Source organism: Chelonia mydas, chromosome 28, assembly GCF_015237465.2.
Source record: "Chelonia mydas isolate rCheMyd1 chromosome 28, rCheMyd1.pri.v2, whole genome shotgun sequence".
Lineage (NCBI taxonomy): Eukaryota > Metazoa > Chordata > Testudines > Cheloniidae > Chelonia > Chelonia mydas.
In genome coordinates, this window is record NC_051268.2 from 4,668,536 (window position 1) to 4,688,465 (window position 19,930).

Consider the following 19,930-nt stretch of genomic DNA (forward strand, 5'->3'; position numbering starts at 1 on the left):
CAGCAGGTCCCTCCCCGATCTCACTTTCCCCAGAGTGTTCTGGTGAGATGGGGACCAAAACTGATCCCTTCCTCTCTCCTCTGGGGAAAGGTTTGGGGAAAATCAGCTCCTGATAGGTTTGATCTCTCCTGCACACGTTTTGGTTTGTTCATCCCTTTTTCCGTTCCTGTCTCTGAGATTTTCTTTCTCTCAGGCACAGGGAGTGACCTATGTCTGGATTCTCTCTGTCTCCCATTAGGTGATGGGATAGTGATTGAGAATGAGGAGAAACCCCAGCAGGAAGATGCTGAGCAAGTAGAACCATATGGGACGTTATCAGGAAGATCCAAAGGGAATATTTCCGGGAGTTGTGCACTCGCAGAAAAAGCAAAAGCCTGTGAGAGTCAGCAGAGGCCAAAGGAAAACTTCAGTAGCCACTCAGACCTTATTACATGCGAGGGAATCAACTTGGAAGAGACACGCTACACATGCCATGAGTGTGGGAAAAGCTTCAATGGGAGCTCAGACCTTTTCGCACATCAGAGAATCCACAGAAGAGAGAGACATAACATGTGCTCTGAGTGCGGGAAAAGCTTCAATAGAAGCTCTACCCTTATCACACATCGGAGAATCCACACGGGTGAGAAACCTTATGGATGCTCTGAGTGTGGGAAGCGTTTTAATCGGCACTCACACCTTACCACACATCAGACAATCCACTTTGGTGAGAAACCTTATGGATGCTCTGAGTGTGGGAAACACTTCATTGATGGTTCAGCCCTCATCTCACATCAGCGAATCCACACAGGAGAGAGGCCCTATACATGCTCTGAATGTGGGAAAAGCTTTAATCAGAGCTATACCCTGATCACACATAGGAGAATCCACACACGTGAGAAACCTTATGGATGCTCTCAGTGTGGGAAACGCTTCAGTCAGAGCTCACACCTTATCACACATAGGAGAATCCACACAGGTGAAAAACCTTATGGATGCTCTGAGTGTGGGAAACACTTCACTCATAGTTCAACCCTTATCCCACATCAGCGAATCCACACAGGAGAGACACCCTACACGTGCTCTGAGTGTGGGAAAAGCTTTAGTCGACACTCACACCTTATCAGACATCGTAGAATCCACACAGGTGAGAAACCTTATGGATGCTCTGAGTGTGGGAAACACTTCACTCATAGTTCAACCCTTATCTCACATCAGCGAATCCACACAGGAGAGACACCCTACATGTGCTCTGAGTGTGGGAAAAGCTTTAGTCGACACTCACACCTTATGAGACATCGTAGAATCCACACAGGAGAGAAACCCTACACGTGCTCTGAGTGCGGGAAATGCTTCAGTCGGAGCTCACAGCTGGTCACACATCAGCGAATCCACACAGGAGAGAAACCCTACACGTGCTCTGAATGTGGGAAAAGCTTCAATCTGAGCTCAAATCTGATATCACATCGGAGAATCCACACAGAAGAGAGGCCCTACACATGCTCCGAGTGTGGGAAAAGCTTCAATCAGAGCTCAAACCTTACTAGACACCAGAAAATCCACATGAGAGGGAACTGTAATAAATGCCTTGACTAGGGCTGGCCAAAAAAAAAATTTTTTTTTAAATCACATTTGTTAATTCCCACATAGTGATCTTTGAACCATCTTCACCATGGTCTCTCAGCTCCCCCAGAGGAGTTGCCTGCTTCTGCCGTTTGCAGCTCACCCTTCTTTGGGGTCAGTGCTCTGATCTTTTCTATTACCTCCTTTCCTTTTGAGTCTTATGAGTGTGTGTCATAGAATCATAGAATATCAGGGTTGGAAGAGACCTCAGGAGGTCATCTAGTCCAACCCCCTGCTCAAAGCAGGACCAATCCCCAACTAAATCATCCCAGCCAGGGCTTTGTCAAGCCTGACCTTAAAAACCTCTAAGGATGGAGATTCCACCACCTCCCTAGGTAACGCATTCCAGTGTTTCACCACTCTCCTAGGGAAATAGTGTTTCCGAATATCCAACCTAGACCTCCCCCACTGCAACTTGAGACCATTGCCTCTTCTTCTGTCATCTGCCACCACTGAGAACAGCCAAGCTCCATCCTCTTTGGAACCCCCTTTCAGGTAGTTGAAGGCTACTATCAAATCCCCCCTCACTCTTCTCTTCTGCAGACTAAATAACCCCAGTTCCCTCAGCCTCTCCTGGTAAGTCATGTGCCCCGGCCCCCTAATCATTTTCGTTGCCCTCCGCTGGACTTTCTCCTATTTGTGCACATCCCTTCTGTAGTGGGGGGGACCAAAACTGGATGCAATACTCCAAGTTTGGCCTCATCAGTGGCGACTAGAGGGGAATAATCACTTCTCTCGATCTGCTGGCAATGCTCCTACTAATACAGCCCAATATGCCGTTGCCTTTCTTGGCAATGAGGGCACACTGCTGACTCATATCCAGCTTCTCGTCCACTGTCACCCCTAGGTCCTTTTCCGCAGAACTGCTGCTGAGCCATTCGGTCTCTATTCTGTAGCGGTGCATGGGATTCTTCCTTCCTAAGTGCAGGACTCTGTATTTGTCCTTATTGAACCTCCTCAGATTTCTTTTGGCCCAATCCTGCAATTTGTCTAGGTCACTCTGGACCCTATCCCTACCCTCCACCGTATCTACCTCTCCCTCCAGCTTAGTGTCATCTGTGAACTTGCTGAGGATGCAATCCATCCCATCATTCAGATCATTAATAAAGATGTTGAACAAAACCGGCCCCAGGACTGACCCCTGGAGCACTCCGCTTGATACCAGCTGCCAACTAGACATGGAGCCAACTAGACTAGACGTTGATCACTACCCGTTGAGCCCGACAGTCTAGCCAGCTTTCTCTCCACCTTACAGTCCATTCATTCAATTCATACTTTTTTAACTTGCTGGCAAGAATAGTGTGGGAGACCATATCAAAAGCTTTGCTAAAGTCAAGATATATCACCTCCACCACTTTCCCCATATCCACAGAGCCAGTTATCTCATCATAGAAGGCCCTCCAGCCCGGAATGTTCAGCTGCTCCAGGTGGGGGACAAAGGTTTGATTCCCAACAAGCTACACTGAGGCAAAAACTACCTGTGCCCTACATCCACTAGGACTGTACATGGCGTTGGCTGCTCAAGTGAGTGATCTTGGTGTAAAAAGACAATTACAGTTGTAGAGCTGATGCAGCCCAGGTGCAGTGGTTGCATTAGCTTTCCCCTTGACCTGACCTAAACTCCATCACTTTTCCTCGTCTAAACAAACCCTGAGCATCACGGTTATACTGTTCCCCCATTTCAAAGCAATTGTTAGTCATCAAGTTCCTGTTTCATTTCAGGTGGCTCTCATGTTGCTTCAGGTTGTGCTGGAGAGCAGATATTTTTACCACCATTTTCCTCATTTAAAATATATTGAACTATAACAAAGAGCAGGAACAGGTCAGGGATAGGGAAAAATGTCATTTCACCCTCTGTAACAACAGAAGAAGATAGGGTAAGTCAGAGGGATTCCCTTATTCCCCATCACCATCCCAATCCCCCTGTTGCTCAATCGGTTAGGTCAATATTTTTTCAAAAGGGCTGGGAAGAGGATTCCCTAGTAAATGACTTGTAACTAAGCAAAATACCCATGCATTTGGCTCCCAAAGCAGTTGTGACCCAGGCCCTGCAGGAGGTGACTCCTGCAGATATTTCCTTCCAAATCAGATGCATGATGCCTATTATTTGGGAAATACAATCCCTAGCTAGGTGGGGATGGGAAAAATGGAAGTGACGTTTCTGTTCCTCTCACCCCTGGGAGATGCTGCAAATGTGTAGAAAATGAAATCCATGTTGAATGTGATAGAGCTGCAGAAATATACCTATTTTTAATAGTTAACTGACATTTGATGTCTTACAGGGATTCTAAACTGCACCTTAATTTAGTCCCTATTTTAAATCTGTGCCACCAGATTAAAGAAATAAAAGGGCATGTTTGGGGGAGTTATACCTCACTGTTGCTACTGATATCTTGTGCGGTTGGTGAAGAATTCTACGCCAGAGAAGTGTAAAATTACTCCAAGTAAGGTCAATGTTTTGACAAGAACTCAGGTAGAAATTGCAGGTACGAGTGGTTGATTTTCACCCCAGAGATGGACGCTATGGTGACCTGTGGCCCAGGTAAACTGTTTTTAGAACGCTGCTCCCTAGTTAAGCAGCATTGCTCACGGTCCTAAAGGATGCCGTGATTAAATTGGGCACAACTGTCTTTTACCATTTGGATCCAAAGCTTCATGAACCACAGAGAGAAACAGCTGATTGCTTCAGAACGATTCTATGCCTATGGGTCCCAGTCTGGCTGCCTTGTTGGACAAGAAGCACTTCCATGCTGGGCAAATGATGGTAGCCAATGGGGGAGTGTATCAGATTCCAAGTTCAGACTGCAGGATCCATGAATGCTGAGTCCTGACACTGTGGTTTTGTCTCTTAGTTTTGTTCTTGAGTCTAATGCATTTGTATCACTTCTCCACCTCCTGCTACTTTGAAAGATTAGAAAGTGTGAAAATAGAACACAGGTGGTTTTTCTCATGTTGCAACCTTCCTATGCAGTTTTAGACCCTTTCCACCCACACTTACGGGAGAAGACCCGGGGAGAAATGAACTCACAGAAATGGAAGGCTCCTAGGTTATTGTAGAATGTGACTTCACACAAAGCTCACTGGGTGGAAATGGGAATTAAGAGAAAACTGCCCTATAGGTTTATATTTTGTAATCTTTGAATAAGTTGTTACCAGCGACATGGAAATTAAACGTGAAGTTAATTAGTGTAACGTAAGAGGCTGATTCTGTGATAACTTTCAGTGTTACAGTATAATTCAGATTTTTCTTGTAGTTCTCTCCCTGCCCCCTCCTACTATACAGGAAATGGTTGCTAATCCTGAAATTAAAACCTCACTCCAAAGGAATTAGAGTGGGGGAATATGTGAGAGAAAAAGCATGTATGAGAATAGAGACCCAGTGTAGACTGTAATTATTTCTATTTAAAATGGAATTTATTTTGATAAATTTTAAAATAAATCTTCTGTTAGGAGGAAAATTACTTGAGACAAGATGTGTAACCTTTTACCCAGTTAGACGGGAACCGCCACAGAGTACCCCAGGTCTCTTGTTTGCAAAGCAAAGATGTCAGGCAGGAGATGTCAAAATATAAAATGGTGGTGGATGTGTGATGACAGCTTTTCTGGGTTGTTTTTTTGGTTTGTTTTGCTTTTTTAATTTCTGCAGTGTAACGTCTGAGGTGTACGCACGGCCAAGTCATTTAGTGCTCAGAAAGTGCGCAGTTACAGCGCTGTAAAAAAAAGCCACCCTGACGAGCGGTGTAGAGCTTTCTGCACCGGGGGTACAGCACCGCGGGGCCAGTGTAGACACCCTGGTCGATGACAGCGCTGTGATTGGCCTCCGGGAGGTGTCCCACAATCCTTGTTCTCGCCTCTCTGGTCATCAGTTTGAACTCTACTGCCCTGCCCTCAGGTGACCAACCATGAACCCCACCCTTAAATTCCTTGGGAATTTTGAAAGTCCCCTTCCTGTTTGCTCAGTGACACATGCAGTGGTCTCAGCGCATCTTTCCAGGTGACCATGCCCGCTCCGTGCACCAGGCGATCCTCCGCTTGGAGCAATGCCGAGCTGCTGGACCTCATCAGCATTTGGGGAGTGGAGGCTTTCCAGTCCCAGCTGTGCTCCAGCCATAGGAATTATGATAACAATGGACAGATTTCTTGATGCATGAGAGAAAGGGGCCATAACCGGGACACACTGCAGTGCAGGGTCTAAGTGAAGGAGTTACGGAACGCCTACCACAAAGCACAGGAGACAAGCCACCGCTCCAGTACTGCACCCATAAGCTCTCGGTCCTACCAGGAGCTGGACGCATTACTAGGTGGTGACCCCACCTCCACTGCAAAGGCCACTGTGGATACTTCGGTGGCTTGTGTGCCAGTCAAGAGTGGACTGAGCCAGGAGGAGGAAATCTTGGACGAGGATGTGGAGGCAGAGAGGAACCCAGAGGCAGAGGACGACTCGGAGGTCAGAGATGCATGCAGCCAGGAGTTCTTTTCTTTCCCGGAGGAGGCTAGCCAGTCACAGCTGTCGGAGGTTGGTGAAGCGCAAACAGGAGAGGAGGGCCCTGGTAAGTGCCTTTGATGTTGGGAATCGCTGAAGCGAGTTGTTGGGGGCAGGGGGGTTTCAGAAAGGAGGCTTGTGTCTGTATGATGTGTGTACCACCATATGCCTAGTCTGAGCGGCGGAACAGGGTGTTGATTGACTCCCTCACTTCACGGGAATCTGCCCCAGAGATCTCCATGAAACTCTCATGGAGATACTGGGAAATCCACTGCCGTGGGTTCTTTGGCAGAGCTCCTTTGTTCCTTGCCCCATTAAGGGTAACTTTCCCATGCCACTCTGCTGTCACAGGGTGGGTGGTGGAGACCATTCCTGCACACAGGTGAGCCACATAAGGGCCAGGGTGGAAGCCACAGTCTTGGAGAAGACCCTCCCTTGATTCCCTGCTCACCTTCAGCAGCGAGAGATCTTCTATAATGAACACAGTCTGTGGAAAATGTGGGTACAGGAATGATATAAGGCCCCCCCATAGTGCTGGCTCTCCCCAAGAGCTATGTGTCCAGTGTACTGTACCATCCTGGAACAGTGATTTCCCCTGCCCGTGTGGTTACTCACCATTTTGGGGGTCTTGTGGCTCATATGTGATTGCCTGGGCTCAGCCAGTTAGTGATAGGTATGTGCATAGTGGCTGTGTTTTAAATCACTGCATCAGTGGTCTGTGTGTTGCAGACAAGACTGCTTCTGTAAAATGTTTCATTTTGGCTTCACAGATATGACCTTGGGAGCCCAGCTGCCCTCTCTGTTATCACTGGCTGAATGGCTGTGCAGAATTTGAAAGCAGCCATGAAGAACTAAAGAGAACTTTCTGCATGATGTCATGATGCACTCTGCAGCCGAAAAACAAGAATTGCAGGAGTGGCCGGACAGCGAGAAGAGGGACCAAAAGGAGAACGCGGTGCACCAGAACAAAGCCACGGAGCAGCTTTTAAACGTTATGGACTGCCAAGCAGACACGCTCCAGGCACTGTTAGCTCTGCAAACCAAGCAGCTCCATGCCCGCCCTCCCCTGCACCTGCTGTCACGAAACTCCTTCCCATGTGCCCCCAGACACCGCCAACACACTCTTATCAACCTCCTGGCTCCAGTCGGTACCTGCTGCATTCCACTCCTGCCCCATCACAGTCCAGCCCTGTGGACTCCCAGTACCCACTGCACTCCACACCCGTCCCTCGGCCGTTTATTCCTGCTGAAGTACAGGTTCCCGCTGCACTGTACTCCAGAGGATAAGGTTGGATATGATAAATGGACATACACAAATCTTTAACGGTCCTGGGACCCCACCTCCTCATGGGACCCTCCCTTCCCCCATCCCCCACAGTGCTGATGTGGGGTTTTTTTTGTTTTGTTTTCTTTTTTTGATGTCTCTCCAGTGGTTCTTTTTAAATAAAAGAATGGTTTTGGTTTGAAAGCCATCTTCATTCCATTAACTGAAAGCAAACAGAGCCCTGCAAAGCGACGGGCAACTTTCTTAAACCTCCATAGTGCATTGTCTCCACCAATCACAATCACCTCCTAGCATTAGAAGCACTGTACTGATCACTGTAGTGATCAGTGGCTCCATGTCTAGTTGGCAGCCGGTATCAAGTGGAGTGCCCCAGGGGTCGGTCCTGGGGCCGGTTTTGTTCAATATCTTCATAAATGATCTGGAGGATGGTGTGGATTGCACTCTCGGCAAATTTGCGGATGATACTAAACTGGGAGGAGAGGTAGATACGCTGGAGGGCAGGGATAGGATACAGAGGGACCAAGACAAATTAGAGGATTGGGCCAAAAGAAACCTGATGAGGTTCAATAAGGATAAGTGCAGGGTCCTGCACTTAGGACGGAAGAACCCAATGCACAGCTACAGGCTAGGGACCGAATGGCTAGGCAGCAGTTCTGCAGAAAAGGACTTAGGGGTGACAGTGGACGAGAAGCTGGATATGAGTCAGCAGTGTGCCCTTGTTGCCAAGAAGGCCAATGGCATTTTGGGATGTATAAGTAGGGGCATAGCGAGCAGATCGAGGGATATGATCGTTCCCCTCTATTCGACACTGGTGAGGCCTCATCTGGAGTACTGTGTCCAGTTTTGGGCCCCACACTACAAGAAGGACGTGGATAAATTGGAGAGAGTCCAGCGAAGGGCAACAAAAATGATTAGGGGTCTGGAACACATGACTTATGAGGAGAGGCTGAGGGAACTGGGATTGTTTAGTCTGCAGAAGAGAAGAATGAGGGGGGATTTGATAGCTGCTTTCAACTACCTGAGAGGTGGTTCCAGAGAGGATGGTTCTAGACTATTCTCAGTGGTAGAAGAGGACAGGACAAGGAGTAATGGTCTCAAGTTGCAGTGGGGGAGGTTTAGGTTGGATATTAGGAAAAACTTTTTCACCAAGAGGGTGGTGAAACACTGGAATGCGTTACCTAGGGAGGTGGTAGAATCTCCTTCCTTGGAAGTTTTTAAGGTCAGGCTTGACAAAGCCCTGGCTGGGATGATTTGATTGGGGATTGGTCCTGCTTTGAGCAGGGGATTGGACTAGATGACCTCCTGAGGTCCCTTCCAACCCTGATATTCTATGATTCTATGATTCCTGTGGATAGCAACAAATATTCATGGCTTTCAGCTTCAAATTGCTGCCTCAAGGCATCGTTGATCCTTATGGCCCCGCGCTGCACCCCTCTAATAGCCCTGGTCTCTGGCTGTTCAGATTCAGCCTCCAGGCGCTAAAGCTCAGTGCTCCAGTCCTGAGAGAAGCTTTCACGCTTCCCTTCACAAATATTATGGAGCATACAGGATGTGGCTATAAGCATCGGAATATTGTCATCGGCCAAGTCCAGCCTTCCTTATAGGCAGTGCCAGCAGGCCTTTAAACGGCCAAAAGCACACTCAACAGTCATTCTGCACTTGCTCAGCCTCTTTTTGAACTGTTCCTTGCTGCTGTCAAGGTGCCCCGTGTATGGCTTCATGAGCCACGGCATTAAGGGGTAGGCAGGGTCTCCCAGGATCAAAATGGGCAGTTTAACTTCCCCTACGGTGATCTTTTGGTCCGGGAAGAAAGTCCCTGCTTGCAGCTTCCTGAACAGGCCAGTGTTCCAAAAGATGCATGCGTCATGCCCCTTAGCGGGTCAGCCTGTGTTAATGTCCGTGAAATGCCCACGGTGATCCACAAGTGCCTGGAGAACCAGAGAAATACCCATTGTGATTAATGTATTTGGTGGCTAGGTTGTCTGGTCCCAGAATTGAAATATGTGTGCCATCTATCGCCCCTTCACGTTAGGGAAGCCCATTTGTACAAAGCCATCCACAATGTCACTCATGTTGTCCAGAGTCACAGTCTTTCGGAGCAAGATGCAATTAAAGGCCCTGCACACTTTTGTCAACACGTGTCCAATGGTCGACTTTCCCACTCTGAACTGGTTGGTGACCGATTGGTAGCAGTCTGGAGTAGCCAGCTTCTACAGTGCAATTGCCAAGCGCTTCTCCAACTACGGCAGCTCTCATTCTCGTGTCCTTGTGCTGCAGGGCTGGGGCGAGCTTATCGCACAGTCCCAGGAATGTGGCTTTCCTCCTCCTAAAGCTCTGCAGCTATTGCTCCTCGTCCCAGATATACATGACGATGTGATCCCACCACTCAGTGCTTGTTTCCCAAGCCCAAAAGTGGCCTTCCACTGTGGTCAGCACTTCCGAGAATGCCACAAGCAATCTCGTGTTGTAGCTACTGTTAGGGGGCTTATTCCTTCACCCGCTTACTTCCCTGGTCCTTCTCGCATGAACAGAGAGCAACAATACCCGAAGTCCAAAGGTGCAAACAATTCGATGTTTATTGGGGTGAACTTCCAGCAAGCATGATTCCAGTTTCCTTCCTTAGTGTCCCCCTTCCCAGCTCTGACACCACAGAGCCTTACACCTGTGTCCCTGTTCCCATTCCTGCCCTTAGCCAAACATGATTCCAATTTCCCCACCCCCATGCCCTGTTCCCCCACCCACCCACCTACCTACCCACTTACTTCCTGATTGACTGCAGACTATATAGTAAAACTTGAGTTCTGCTTAGCTATACCTTAACCAATCATTTTCCTGAAATTTAACTAACCAATCCTAACATATTGTAACATGATTATGTAACCAATTATATCCCACCACCTTAATTAGTTTACACCCAGCAAAATTAATTATACAGCCGACAGAAACAATCACAGAACCAGACAGAGATTATACAGACAAACAATAGGGAAATGGGGGACTACAATGATAGAACAACACAGAAATGAGGATTTCCCATCCCAGCTATTTTGGGTCCCACACTACAAGAAGGATGTGGAAAAATTGGAAAGAGTCCAGTGGAGGGCAACAAAAATGATTAGGGGACTGGAACACATGACTTATGAGGAGAGGCTGAGGGAACTGGGGATGTTTAGTCTGCGGAAGAGAAGAATGAGGGGGGATTTGATAGCTGCTTTTAACTACCTGGAAGGTGGATCCAAAGAGGATGGATCTAGACTGTTCTCAGTGGTAGCAGATGACAGAACAAGGAGTAATGGTCTCAAGTTGCAGTGGGGGAGATTTAGGTTGGATATTAGGAAAAACTTTTTCACTCGGAGGGTGGTGAAACACTGGAATGCGTTACCTAGGGAGGTGGTGGAATCTCCTTCCTTAGAAGTTTTTAAGGTCAGGCTTGACAAAGCCCTGGCTGGGATGATTTAATTAGGGATCAGTCCTGCTTTGAGCAGGGGGTTGGACTAGATGACCTCCTGAGGTTCCTTCCAACCCTGATATTCTATGATTCTATGATAAGTGAGTTCTTGCCAGACAGGATGCTATCAAATCAAGTTTCCTTTTACATCTTCTAGGCACTTCCCTTTCTCTGGAGGCGATAGGCATTATCAGAACAGGATTGTATTCCTAACAGCCCAATAGCACCTTCTTTCAATGTGACTAGTTTGGAATGTGAGGAGGTGACCGGTCGCTTCCCAGCTTATGGCTGCCTCTGTTGCTTAGCCCTAAGAACAGGGCCTCAGACTGTCACAGTAAGAGAAGGACCTTACATCGGCAGACCGTGATTTTGATTCTTTCTTTTATACCTCTATAACTAGCCAAGTGATAAGAAAACACCTAAATTCTTAGAGTCTAGGCCTTTGCAGACAGGCCTGAATATCTATATCCTAACAGCTACTATGCATGGTGAGATCAATGTCGAACTCCTCTTGCTTTTGTAGTTTAAGGAATAACTCCACTGCCACTCCTGACGTTACTGACATAAACTGTGACCGTATAGATCATTGCAACCATTATATGTTTCCACCAAATCTTGTACAAAGGAGGTCCAGTAAGGTGTCTATGGAAAAGTTATGATTATGATTATGCTATCTGTATATCTGTATCATTTTTGTAGTTGAAGGTATGAATATTGGCTATGCACTTGTATCTCAATGTGGTTTAATTCTAAGTAGCCTCAGTGAAGCATTTGGTCAGCTTCTTGAGAAAGGACTATTCTCAGTAAGTGTCCAATCAAGAAATATTTAACTGACAATGAAATTTGGGAGATGCCCATCCACATCTGAGCTTTCCAGGGAACGTTCAACCTAACATGTAAACAATGGCGTCGGCCTCTAAAGAACTGAGTCATGCAAGGATATGTGACTTGCCCATGTGACTCCAAACTCCATCTTGCTACTGTAATTTACCCAGGAAGAACAAAGGGGTGTCCTTCCACATGGCAGGGGATATAAAAGGCCCTGAAAACCCCTCCATTTTGTCTTCAATCCTGCTTCTTACTTCTGGAGGAACCTTGCTGCAAACTGAAGCTTTGAACCAAGGACTGAAAGACCCATCCCAGCTGGGGATGTTCTCCAGAGACTTGATTTGAACCTGCCATTTATTCCATCACAGCTACAAGCCTGAACAAAGAACTTTGCCGTTACTGTATGGAATTGATTCCATTTAACCAATTCTAGCTCTCATCTGTATCTTTTTCCTTTTATGAATAAACCTTTAGATTTTAGATTTTAAAGGATTGGCAACAGCGTGATTTGTGGGTAAGATCTGATTTGTATATTGACCTGGGTCTGTGGCTTGGTCCTTTGGGATCGAGAGGACCTTTTTTCTTTTACTGGGGTATTGGTTTTCATAACCATTCATCCCCATAACGAGTGGCATTGGTGGAGATACTGGGAAACTGGAGTGTCTAAGGGAATTGCTTGTGTGACTTGTGGTTAGCCCGTGGGGTGAGACCAAAGTCCTCTCTGTCTGCCTGGTTTGGTGTGCCTTCGAAGTGGAGAAACCCCAGCCTGGGGCTGTAACTGCCCTGCTTTGAGCAATCTGTCCTGAGTTGATACTCTCAGAAGTGTCCCACCAAAGACAGCATCGTTACAACGTATTAGTAAGAAAAAGGAGCATATTGGTCAACGGCGCGGGATCCATTCCTGCAGCCCGAAGAGGCAGAGCGCGCAGTACACCAACCATTGAAAGATGGCGCCAAATGTGAATGGAAGCACAGGGATTGGTGGGATGCGAAGCAAGGCATCACGGGGCATTGGGACAGGATCTTGGCTGCCCCGCGACCCCCTCCACCTTCCCACAACTCTTAGTGGCAGAAGAGGAAGAGATGCTCAGTGGGATAGCTGCCTAGAGTGCACCGCTCCGAATACCGCTGCAAGTCCCGCAAGTGTGAACACACTATTGTGCAGGCAGCTGACAGTGTGAACACACAACAGCGGTTTCCCTTCAGCGCTCTCTGAGCGGCACTGTAACTCCTGGTGCTGTAACTCTGCCAGTGTAGACAGCCTCAGAGAGACTGACTGCCAGGATCCCAGGACTGATCCCCTCCGAATGAAGCACAACGTCGACAGGCTATGCAGCCTTCACCCGTCTCCTGTACCTGTAAACCCTGCTAGCCCAACGGGCTGGACCATCTACGCCAGTACCTGGTTCCTCAACTGCAGCTACAGTTCCTGCTCCAGGGGAATCCAAAGGCCGAGAGGTGCAGAGATCCAACCCCTTATAACCTTAGAAACGTTTTGTTCCTTTTTCTATTTTTTTTTCTTTCTTTTTATGAAGTTGGAGACTTCTCAGCCTTTCTGTTAGATTGGGGTGTAACCGTGCAGCTCAGTGGGGGTGAGCGTGTGAACACCTCTGAAATCTACACAGGGAAGATGTTAGGAAGAATAGTTCCGCAAATCTTAATAACCGTAAAATTCTGCCCTATGAAATGACTGAATGCGTGCTCCTCACCTATGGAAGCATTGCAAGGAGTTGAGCTGTCAGATATATGTTGTTCAGTGAGAATTGTTTGAATGAACTTCTTTTACTAATGTCTCTAGAAGGTCTGTCTGTGTTTTGGGGTGAGAGGGCGATGAGAAGTGTTAGCTGCACAAGAGTGAAATCTAAGAAGAAAACTGTAATTAGCTTTGAGGTTGTAGGCTAAATGTAAGCAATAATTTGGTTTCGGTGTTGAAATATTCAGCTGGCTAGATCTGGGTTGCACTGCCTGGGTAGAAGTCTCTCGTTGGGGTTTTGACATCACTAAATATGCACCTGCCTCCTTGGGTTGCTCTTTTAGGATTTGTAAGGGTTGATTTTCTGCTGTATTAATCTGATGGTTTGGCTACATTGATGACTTGATTCCAGTGCAATATCCTTGTTAACTCATTGATTTACTGATTTGACCTGAACTTTATAGCTGAGTGGTGTTTATAGTCATTTAGCCTTAGCGATGTGTGCCCTTGGATTTATTTGTTCATGTTAATAAAACATGTATCTGGGATCTTGAGTCGTTTCTTTCAATAAGCAACAGGGGCCGGAACTTTTATTTGGATATTTCCCTTTAATTCGATCTCCATTTTCTGCATTTCGTTACTGTTCTAAGTTAAGGAACGTGCAGCAACAGAAACGGACACAAACCTGTTGCTGCCCCATTCTGTGCCCATCCAGCAGGAGTAAAGAGCAAACACCTCCTGGAGCAGGGATTGTAACACTGGACTGTAAATACAGACGCCTGTTCCCAAGGTTTGCTGTCTTTCTCCAATCATGGCATGAGGGTGACACCTACAGCTGCTTGTAATCACGCCTGGCAGGAAGGAGACCCCTATGTGCATTCCCTTGGGAGGCAGGGGGATCTGAGAGACCCTGGAGATGGGGGATATTTACCCAGAGCTCAGGAGCAGTCTACTCAGGGGTGATGCAGTAGAAAAGAGCTGGGTGCTGCTTTCCCCTCTTATTTCTCCATATCGCCTTTCAGTCTCTCCGCTTTCCCTTTCTTCCCCCTCCCCCCACCCTCTGGCAGGGAGACTTGGTCACTTCCCTGCTCCCAGGGGCGCTCACTCTCCCATAGCTGGGTTGGCCCCTGCGAGTGCTAGTAGGAGTGAGAGCCTGGGTGCAGGTCACTCCCTGCAGCGGCTCTGGGACACACAGAGGCAGGAGGAGGAGCAGAGATGGGGCCAGTTCCCACCTAAGAAAGTCCCTGGCCCGGTGAGTGTGGCAGCTGCAGCCCGGGTTGGGCTTGAAGTGGGTTGGACTGAAAAACTTGTGGATCTAAAGGCAGAGGAGGCCTGGGATTACTTCAAGTCAAAGCTTCAGAAGCTATCGGAAGCCTGATCCCAAGAAAGGGGAAAAAATTCATAGGCAGGAGTTGTAGACCAAGCTGGATGAGCAAGCATCTCAGAGGTGATTAAGAAAAAGCAGAAAGCATACAGGGAGTGGAAGATGAGAGGGATCAGCAAGGAAAGCTACCTTATTGAGGTCAGAACATGTAGGGATAAAGTGAGAGAGGCTGAAAGTCAAGTAGAATTGGACCTTGCAAAGGGAATTAAAACCAATAGTAAAAGATTCTATAGCCATATAAATAAGAAGAAAACAAAGAAAGAAGAAGCGGGACTGCCAAACACTGAGGATGGAGTGGAAGTTAAGGATAATCTAGGCATGGCCCAATATCTAAACAAATACTTTGCCTCACTCTTTAATGAGGTTAATGAAGAGCTTAGGGATAATGGTAGGATGACAAATGGGAATGAGGATATGGGGGTAGATATTACCACATCTGAGATAAAAGCCAAACTCAAACAGCTTAATTGGACTAAATCAGGGGGCCCAGATATTCTTCATCCAAGAATATTAAAGGAATTGGCACATGAAATTGCAAGCCCATTAGCAAGAATTTTTAATGAATGAATCTGTAAACTCAGGGGTTGTACCGTATGACTGGAGAATTGCTAACATAGTTCCTATCTTTAAGAAAGGTAAAAAAAGTGATCCGGGTAACTATAGGCCTGTTAGTTTGACATCTGTAGTATGCAAGGTCTTGGAAAAAAATTTGAAGGAGAAAGTAGTTAAGGACATTGAGGTCAATGGTAATTGGGACAAAATACAACATGGTTTAACAAAAGGTAGATCGTGCCAAACCAACCTGATCTCCTTTGAGAAGGTAACAGATTTTTTAGACAAAGGGAACGCTGTGGATATAATTTACCTCGATTTCAGTAAGGCGTTTGATACAGTTCCACATGGAGAATTATTAAATTGGAAAAGATGGGGATCAATATGAAAATTGAAGGGTGGATAAGGAACTGGTTAAAGGGGAGACTACAGCGGGGCACACTGAAAGGTGAACTGTCAGGCTGGAGAGAGGTTACTAGTGGAGTTCCTCAAGGATCGGTTTTGGGACCAAACTTATTTAATCTTTTTATTACTGACTTTGGCACAAAAAGGGGTAATGTGCTAATAAAGTTTGCGGATGATACAAAGCTGGGAGGTATTACCAATACAGAGAGGGACTGGGATATCGTACAGGAAGATCTGGATGACCTTGTAAACTGGAGTAATAGTATTAGGATGAAATTTAATAGTGAAAAGTGCAAGGTCATGCATTTAGGGATTAATAACTAGAATTTCTGTTATAAACTGGGGATGCATCACTTGGAAGTAACGGAGGAGGAGAAGGACCTTGGAGTATTGGTTGATCATAGGATGACTATGAGCCGTCAATGTGATATGGCCGTGAAAAAAGCTAATGCGGTCTTGGGATGCATCAGGAGAGGTATTTCCAGTAGGGATAAGGAGGTTTTAGTACCGTTATACAAGGCACTGGTGAGACCTCACCTGGAATACTGTGTGCAGTTCTGGGCTCCCATGTTTAAGAAGGATGAATTCAAACTGGAACAGGTACAGAGAAGGGCTCCTAGGATGATCTGAGGAATGGAAAACCTGTCTTATGAAAGGAGACTCAAAGAGCTTGGCTTGTTTAGCCTAGCCGAAAGAAGGCTGAGGGGAGATATGATTGCTATCTATAAATATATTAGAGGGATAAATACCATGGAGGGAGAAGAATTATTTAAGCTCAGTACCAATGTGGACACAAGAACAAATGGATATAAACTGGCCATCAGGAAGTTTAGACTTGAAATTAGGCAGAGGTTTCTAACCATCAGAGGAGTGAAGTTCTGGAACAGCCTTCCAAGGGGAGCAGGGGGGGCAAAAGACATATCTGGCTTCAAGACTAAGCTTGATAAGTTTATGGAGGAGATGATATGATGGGATAGCCTCATTTTGGCAATTAATTGATCTTCGACTATTAGCGGTAGATATGCCCAATGGCCTGTGATGGGATGTTAGATGGGGTGGGATCTGAGTTACTACAGAGAATTCTTTCCTGGGTGTCTGGCTGGTGAATCTTGCCCACATGCTCAGGGTTTAGCTGATCACCATATTTGGGGTCGGGAAGGAATTTTCCTCCAGGGCAGATTGGCAGAGGCCCTGGGGGGTTTTCGCCGCCTTCTGCAGCGTGGGGCACGGGTCACTTGCTGGAGGATTCTCTGCACCTTGAAGTCTTTAAACCATGATTTGAGGACTTCAATAGCTCAGACATAAGTTAGGGGTTTGTTCCAGGAGTGGGTGGGTGAGATTCTGTGGCCTGAGTTGTGCCGGAGGTCAGACTAGATGATCATAATGGTCCCTTCTGCCCTTAAAGTCTATGATTCTATGAAGGAACCAAGAAGGGGCCAGAGCAGCAGGGAGCTAGTAGGAAGGAAGGAAGTATCATAAGGTACCGGGGCTGCTGCCTCCAGTGTGAGCTGGGAGGCCGGGCTGAGCTCCGGGCTGCTGCTGCGGCCCCAGAGGGGCTGGCCCAGGGACAGACTTTCACTGAAGCACTTTCTGTGCCCATCCGAGGTGGGGACTTTCCCCAGCTGGGCCAGTCCCAGGCTCTGCTGCCCCTGCCAGGAGCTGCAGGCACCAGGGGCCAGAGAGACCCCAGGGGCAGCGTTGGGTGGGCAGGAGAGAGACTCCACACAGCGGCCCCAGAAGCCGAGGGTCTCGCAGCCCCTGGGGATCTGCTCCTGGGTGGGGCCGGGACAGTGATGGAGCCGCTGCCCTCACGCTGCCCCAGGTGTGGTGTGAGAAACGGCTATCTGTAGGACTTTGCTACTTAGGGCGCACTGAGCATGCTCAGTAACATCTGCTGAAGCCACTTCCCTTCACCCTGCCCTTACTTGGAATCGGATTCTGCAGACTGCTATTTACAGGCGTTCAAAGGGGACAAATCGGAGGAGGGGGTGGCCTGAGGAGGAGGCAGAAATTGACTAGTCAGGGGGGTTAAGCAGCTGGAGGCAGGGTTAGGAGAGGGGCTGAGGAGCAAAATCGGGGATGGGGGGAAAGGAGCCGGCGTTCTACACCCAAGCAATGGCACATGGAAAAGCACTAAGGGTGGATTGAGAGGCAAAATAGCAGTTGCAAAAGGCAATCGCCACTGGTGGATTGAATGAAAACAAAGTTCGGAGGCCAGGCCAGAAATTCAGTCAGGCTGGAAGTCGGATGATCCAGCAGAATAAACTTCTGCTCTGAAAATAAGAAGAAAAATTTAGAATTAAAAATTCCAAATGAGAAATCTCATTAAAAAACATAGCCAGAGCACTACTAGAAACAGCTGTCATTGCTAAAACTAGACTGCTGCAGATTTTCAATGAGTACTTGTTGGTAAAATATAAATTAAATAGCGCAATGACATGCATCTGCAGAATAACAAAGCGAAATGATGACGTGTTAAGAGTAATTCAGGGAATCCCAGCAGCAGATAAGACAAATCTGTGAACTGCTATGAGACTTTATGCAGCCGGATTCACTGATAAGGGATTCTTTTTGTTTCTGTAAAGTATTTCACTGAATTAAATCTCCAGAGCACCTCAGTAGGTTACATCAGACAGAGAGGAGCTGCAGTGACTAGGCATTGGGATGCCTCTGCCTTTAAGAACCCAGCCCTGGGAAGCTCATGCTGAGAGGTGCTGTCTGTGGGAGGGGAAATAAAAAAGCCCTTCTGCCCCCCCCACCCTATTTTTGGGAACACTGGTGTCTCAGTCCACTGAGGTAACTGTTACTCCTCTGTCCTTGCCTGTGCAAGGGTTTTGCCCCGTCACCATCTGGCAGCGCTTTCCCCCTGGGCTTAACTGTTGAGAATAGGCCACTTCCACCTTAATTGAATTAGTCTCATTAGCACTGATTCACCCCACACTTGGCAAGGCAACTCCCATATTTTCATGTGGTGTAATATTTATACTGCTTTCTGTGTTTTCCGCTCCATGCATCTGATGAAGTGGGTTTTAGCCCACAAAAGCTTATGCCCAAAACAAATGTGTTACTCTCTACGGTGCCACAAGGACTCCTTGTTGCTGTTGCCGGCACCCAGTGCCGAGAGGCAAAACAACAGCAGGGTTTGGTTCGCTACCCGGTGTGCTTCACCCAATAATCACAACGGGGTGGAGAAGCAGAAAAGTTTATTTGAAGCTTCAAAAAGGTACAGGGAGAATAGAATCTCCAATCCTGCATACGGAGCAGGAAGTTACACAGGCTTTTATACATCCTTTCTTCAGCATACTTATCCAATAGCAAGCTGCCCTAAGTATCCATATAGCCAGCCAATCCAGTTACCAGCTAGTTCTCTTGTTTTTTGTTATCATTTGTTAACCTATACATAAAGCTGCTTTATTCAGCATTGTTCTTCCATATCTGCCCTGTTTGGCCTTGTTTAGTTTCAGGCAGTCTGACTCTGCAACATATTGTTGCAGATCCTCAGCATAACTGCTGCGAGTGCCTCCAGGCTCGGGGGCCAAGGACACTTGGGCCTAGTGCGAGGGGGCTTCATCGACACTCGTGGTCTTCCATCCCCTCGAGTTACCTAGTGGCCATGCCCCAGTGTCCCCAACATTATCTTTGCTGATACAGACGAACTCGGCTGCCCCTCTGAAACCAGAGTCCCTGCTGCTGATCATGAACGAGAAGCACATTCCCTTTAAACACCTGGTATTTGAATGCATCTGAAAGTCACAAGGAACAGCGATCTGTGTTAAAGGAAGGTTGCCATTTATTAGAGCCCCAATTGATATTGTGCGCACAAAGAGAGGTTTGAATGTGTAACAGGTAGTTAGGTAAATCTTGGTTATTTTATTTTTGTAAGAGGTTCCTGTCCACCTCCAGTAGAGTTTTCAGTCCCAATGGCAACTTACTTAGCAAATGTAACACAAACTAGTCCATTCCTCCCAAGGGGATGGGGTTCTCGTTCTTCTGCACATTGTAGCCCGCGGAGACCAAGGACCTGCAAATGTGCCTTCATATTATACCTTTGTTTAATGGATGAAAACATGAACTAGACACTTAGAGGATTGGAACTGATTTCAGCTGAGGAACCTGTTTGCTAGGTTTTTATGCGTTTGCACAGGAAAACATTGAGTGTTTCCATTCATTTCAAGCATCCCCATTAGGTGAAAATCCTGAACAAAATGGCAATGGATATTCAAATATTTTTGTTAAAGGAAGAAGGTTTTAAA

General features: G+C 47.0%; 3 protein-coding genes across 17 annotated transcripts in view; 1 reads left to right on the forward strand and 2 right to left on the reverse strand.

Annotated features, from left to right (window-relative positions):
• LOC102943236 (zinc finger protein 883) overlaps nt 1-19,930 on the forward strand; it is a 2,438,435-nt gene that overhangs the window by 1,239,084 nt on the left and 1,179,421 nt on the right. Inside the window, exons 5-6 of one of the 2 annotated variants that reach the window (XM_037887462.2) lie at nt 239-6,149; nt 6,853-7,010. In XM_037887462.2, coding sequence (XP_037743390.1) covers nt 239-1,572 — 1,334 coding nt within the window. In that variant the 3' untranslated portion in view covers nt 1,573-6,149; nt 6,853-7,010. Of the gene's footprint in view, nt 1-193; nt 6,150-6,852 lie in introns of those variants that run through there. The other variant, XM_037887464.2, reaches the window with a different exon arrangement.
• LOC114020163 (zinc finger protein 501) overlaps nt 1-19,930 on the reverse strand; it is a 1,907,800-nt gene that overhangs the window by 1,205,085 nt on the left and 682,785 nt on the right. The window lies entirely within an intron of this gene.
• LOC119564595 (zinc finger protein 883) overlaps nt 1-19,930 on the reverse strand; it is a 1,467,279-nt gene that overhangs the window by 356,884 nt on the left and 1,090,465 nt on the right. The window lies entirely within an intron of this gene.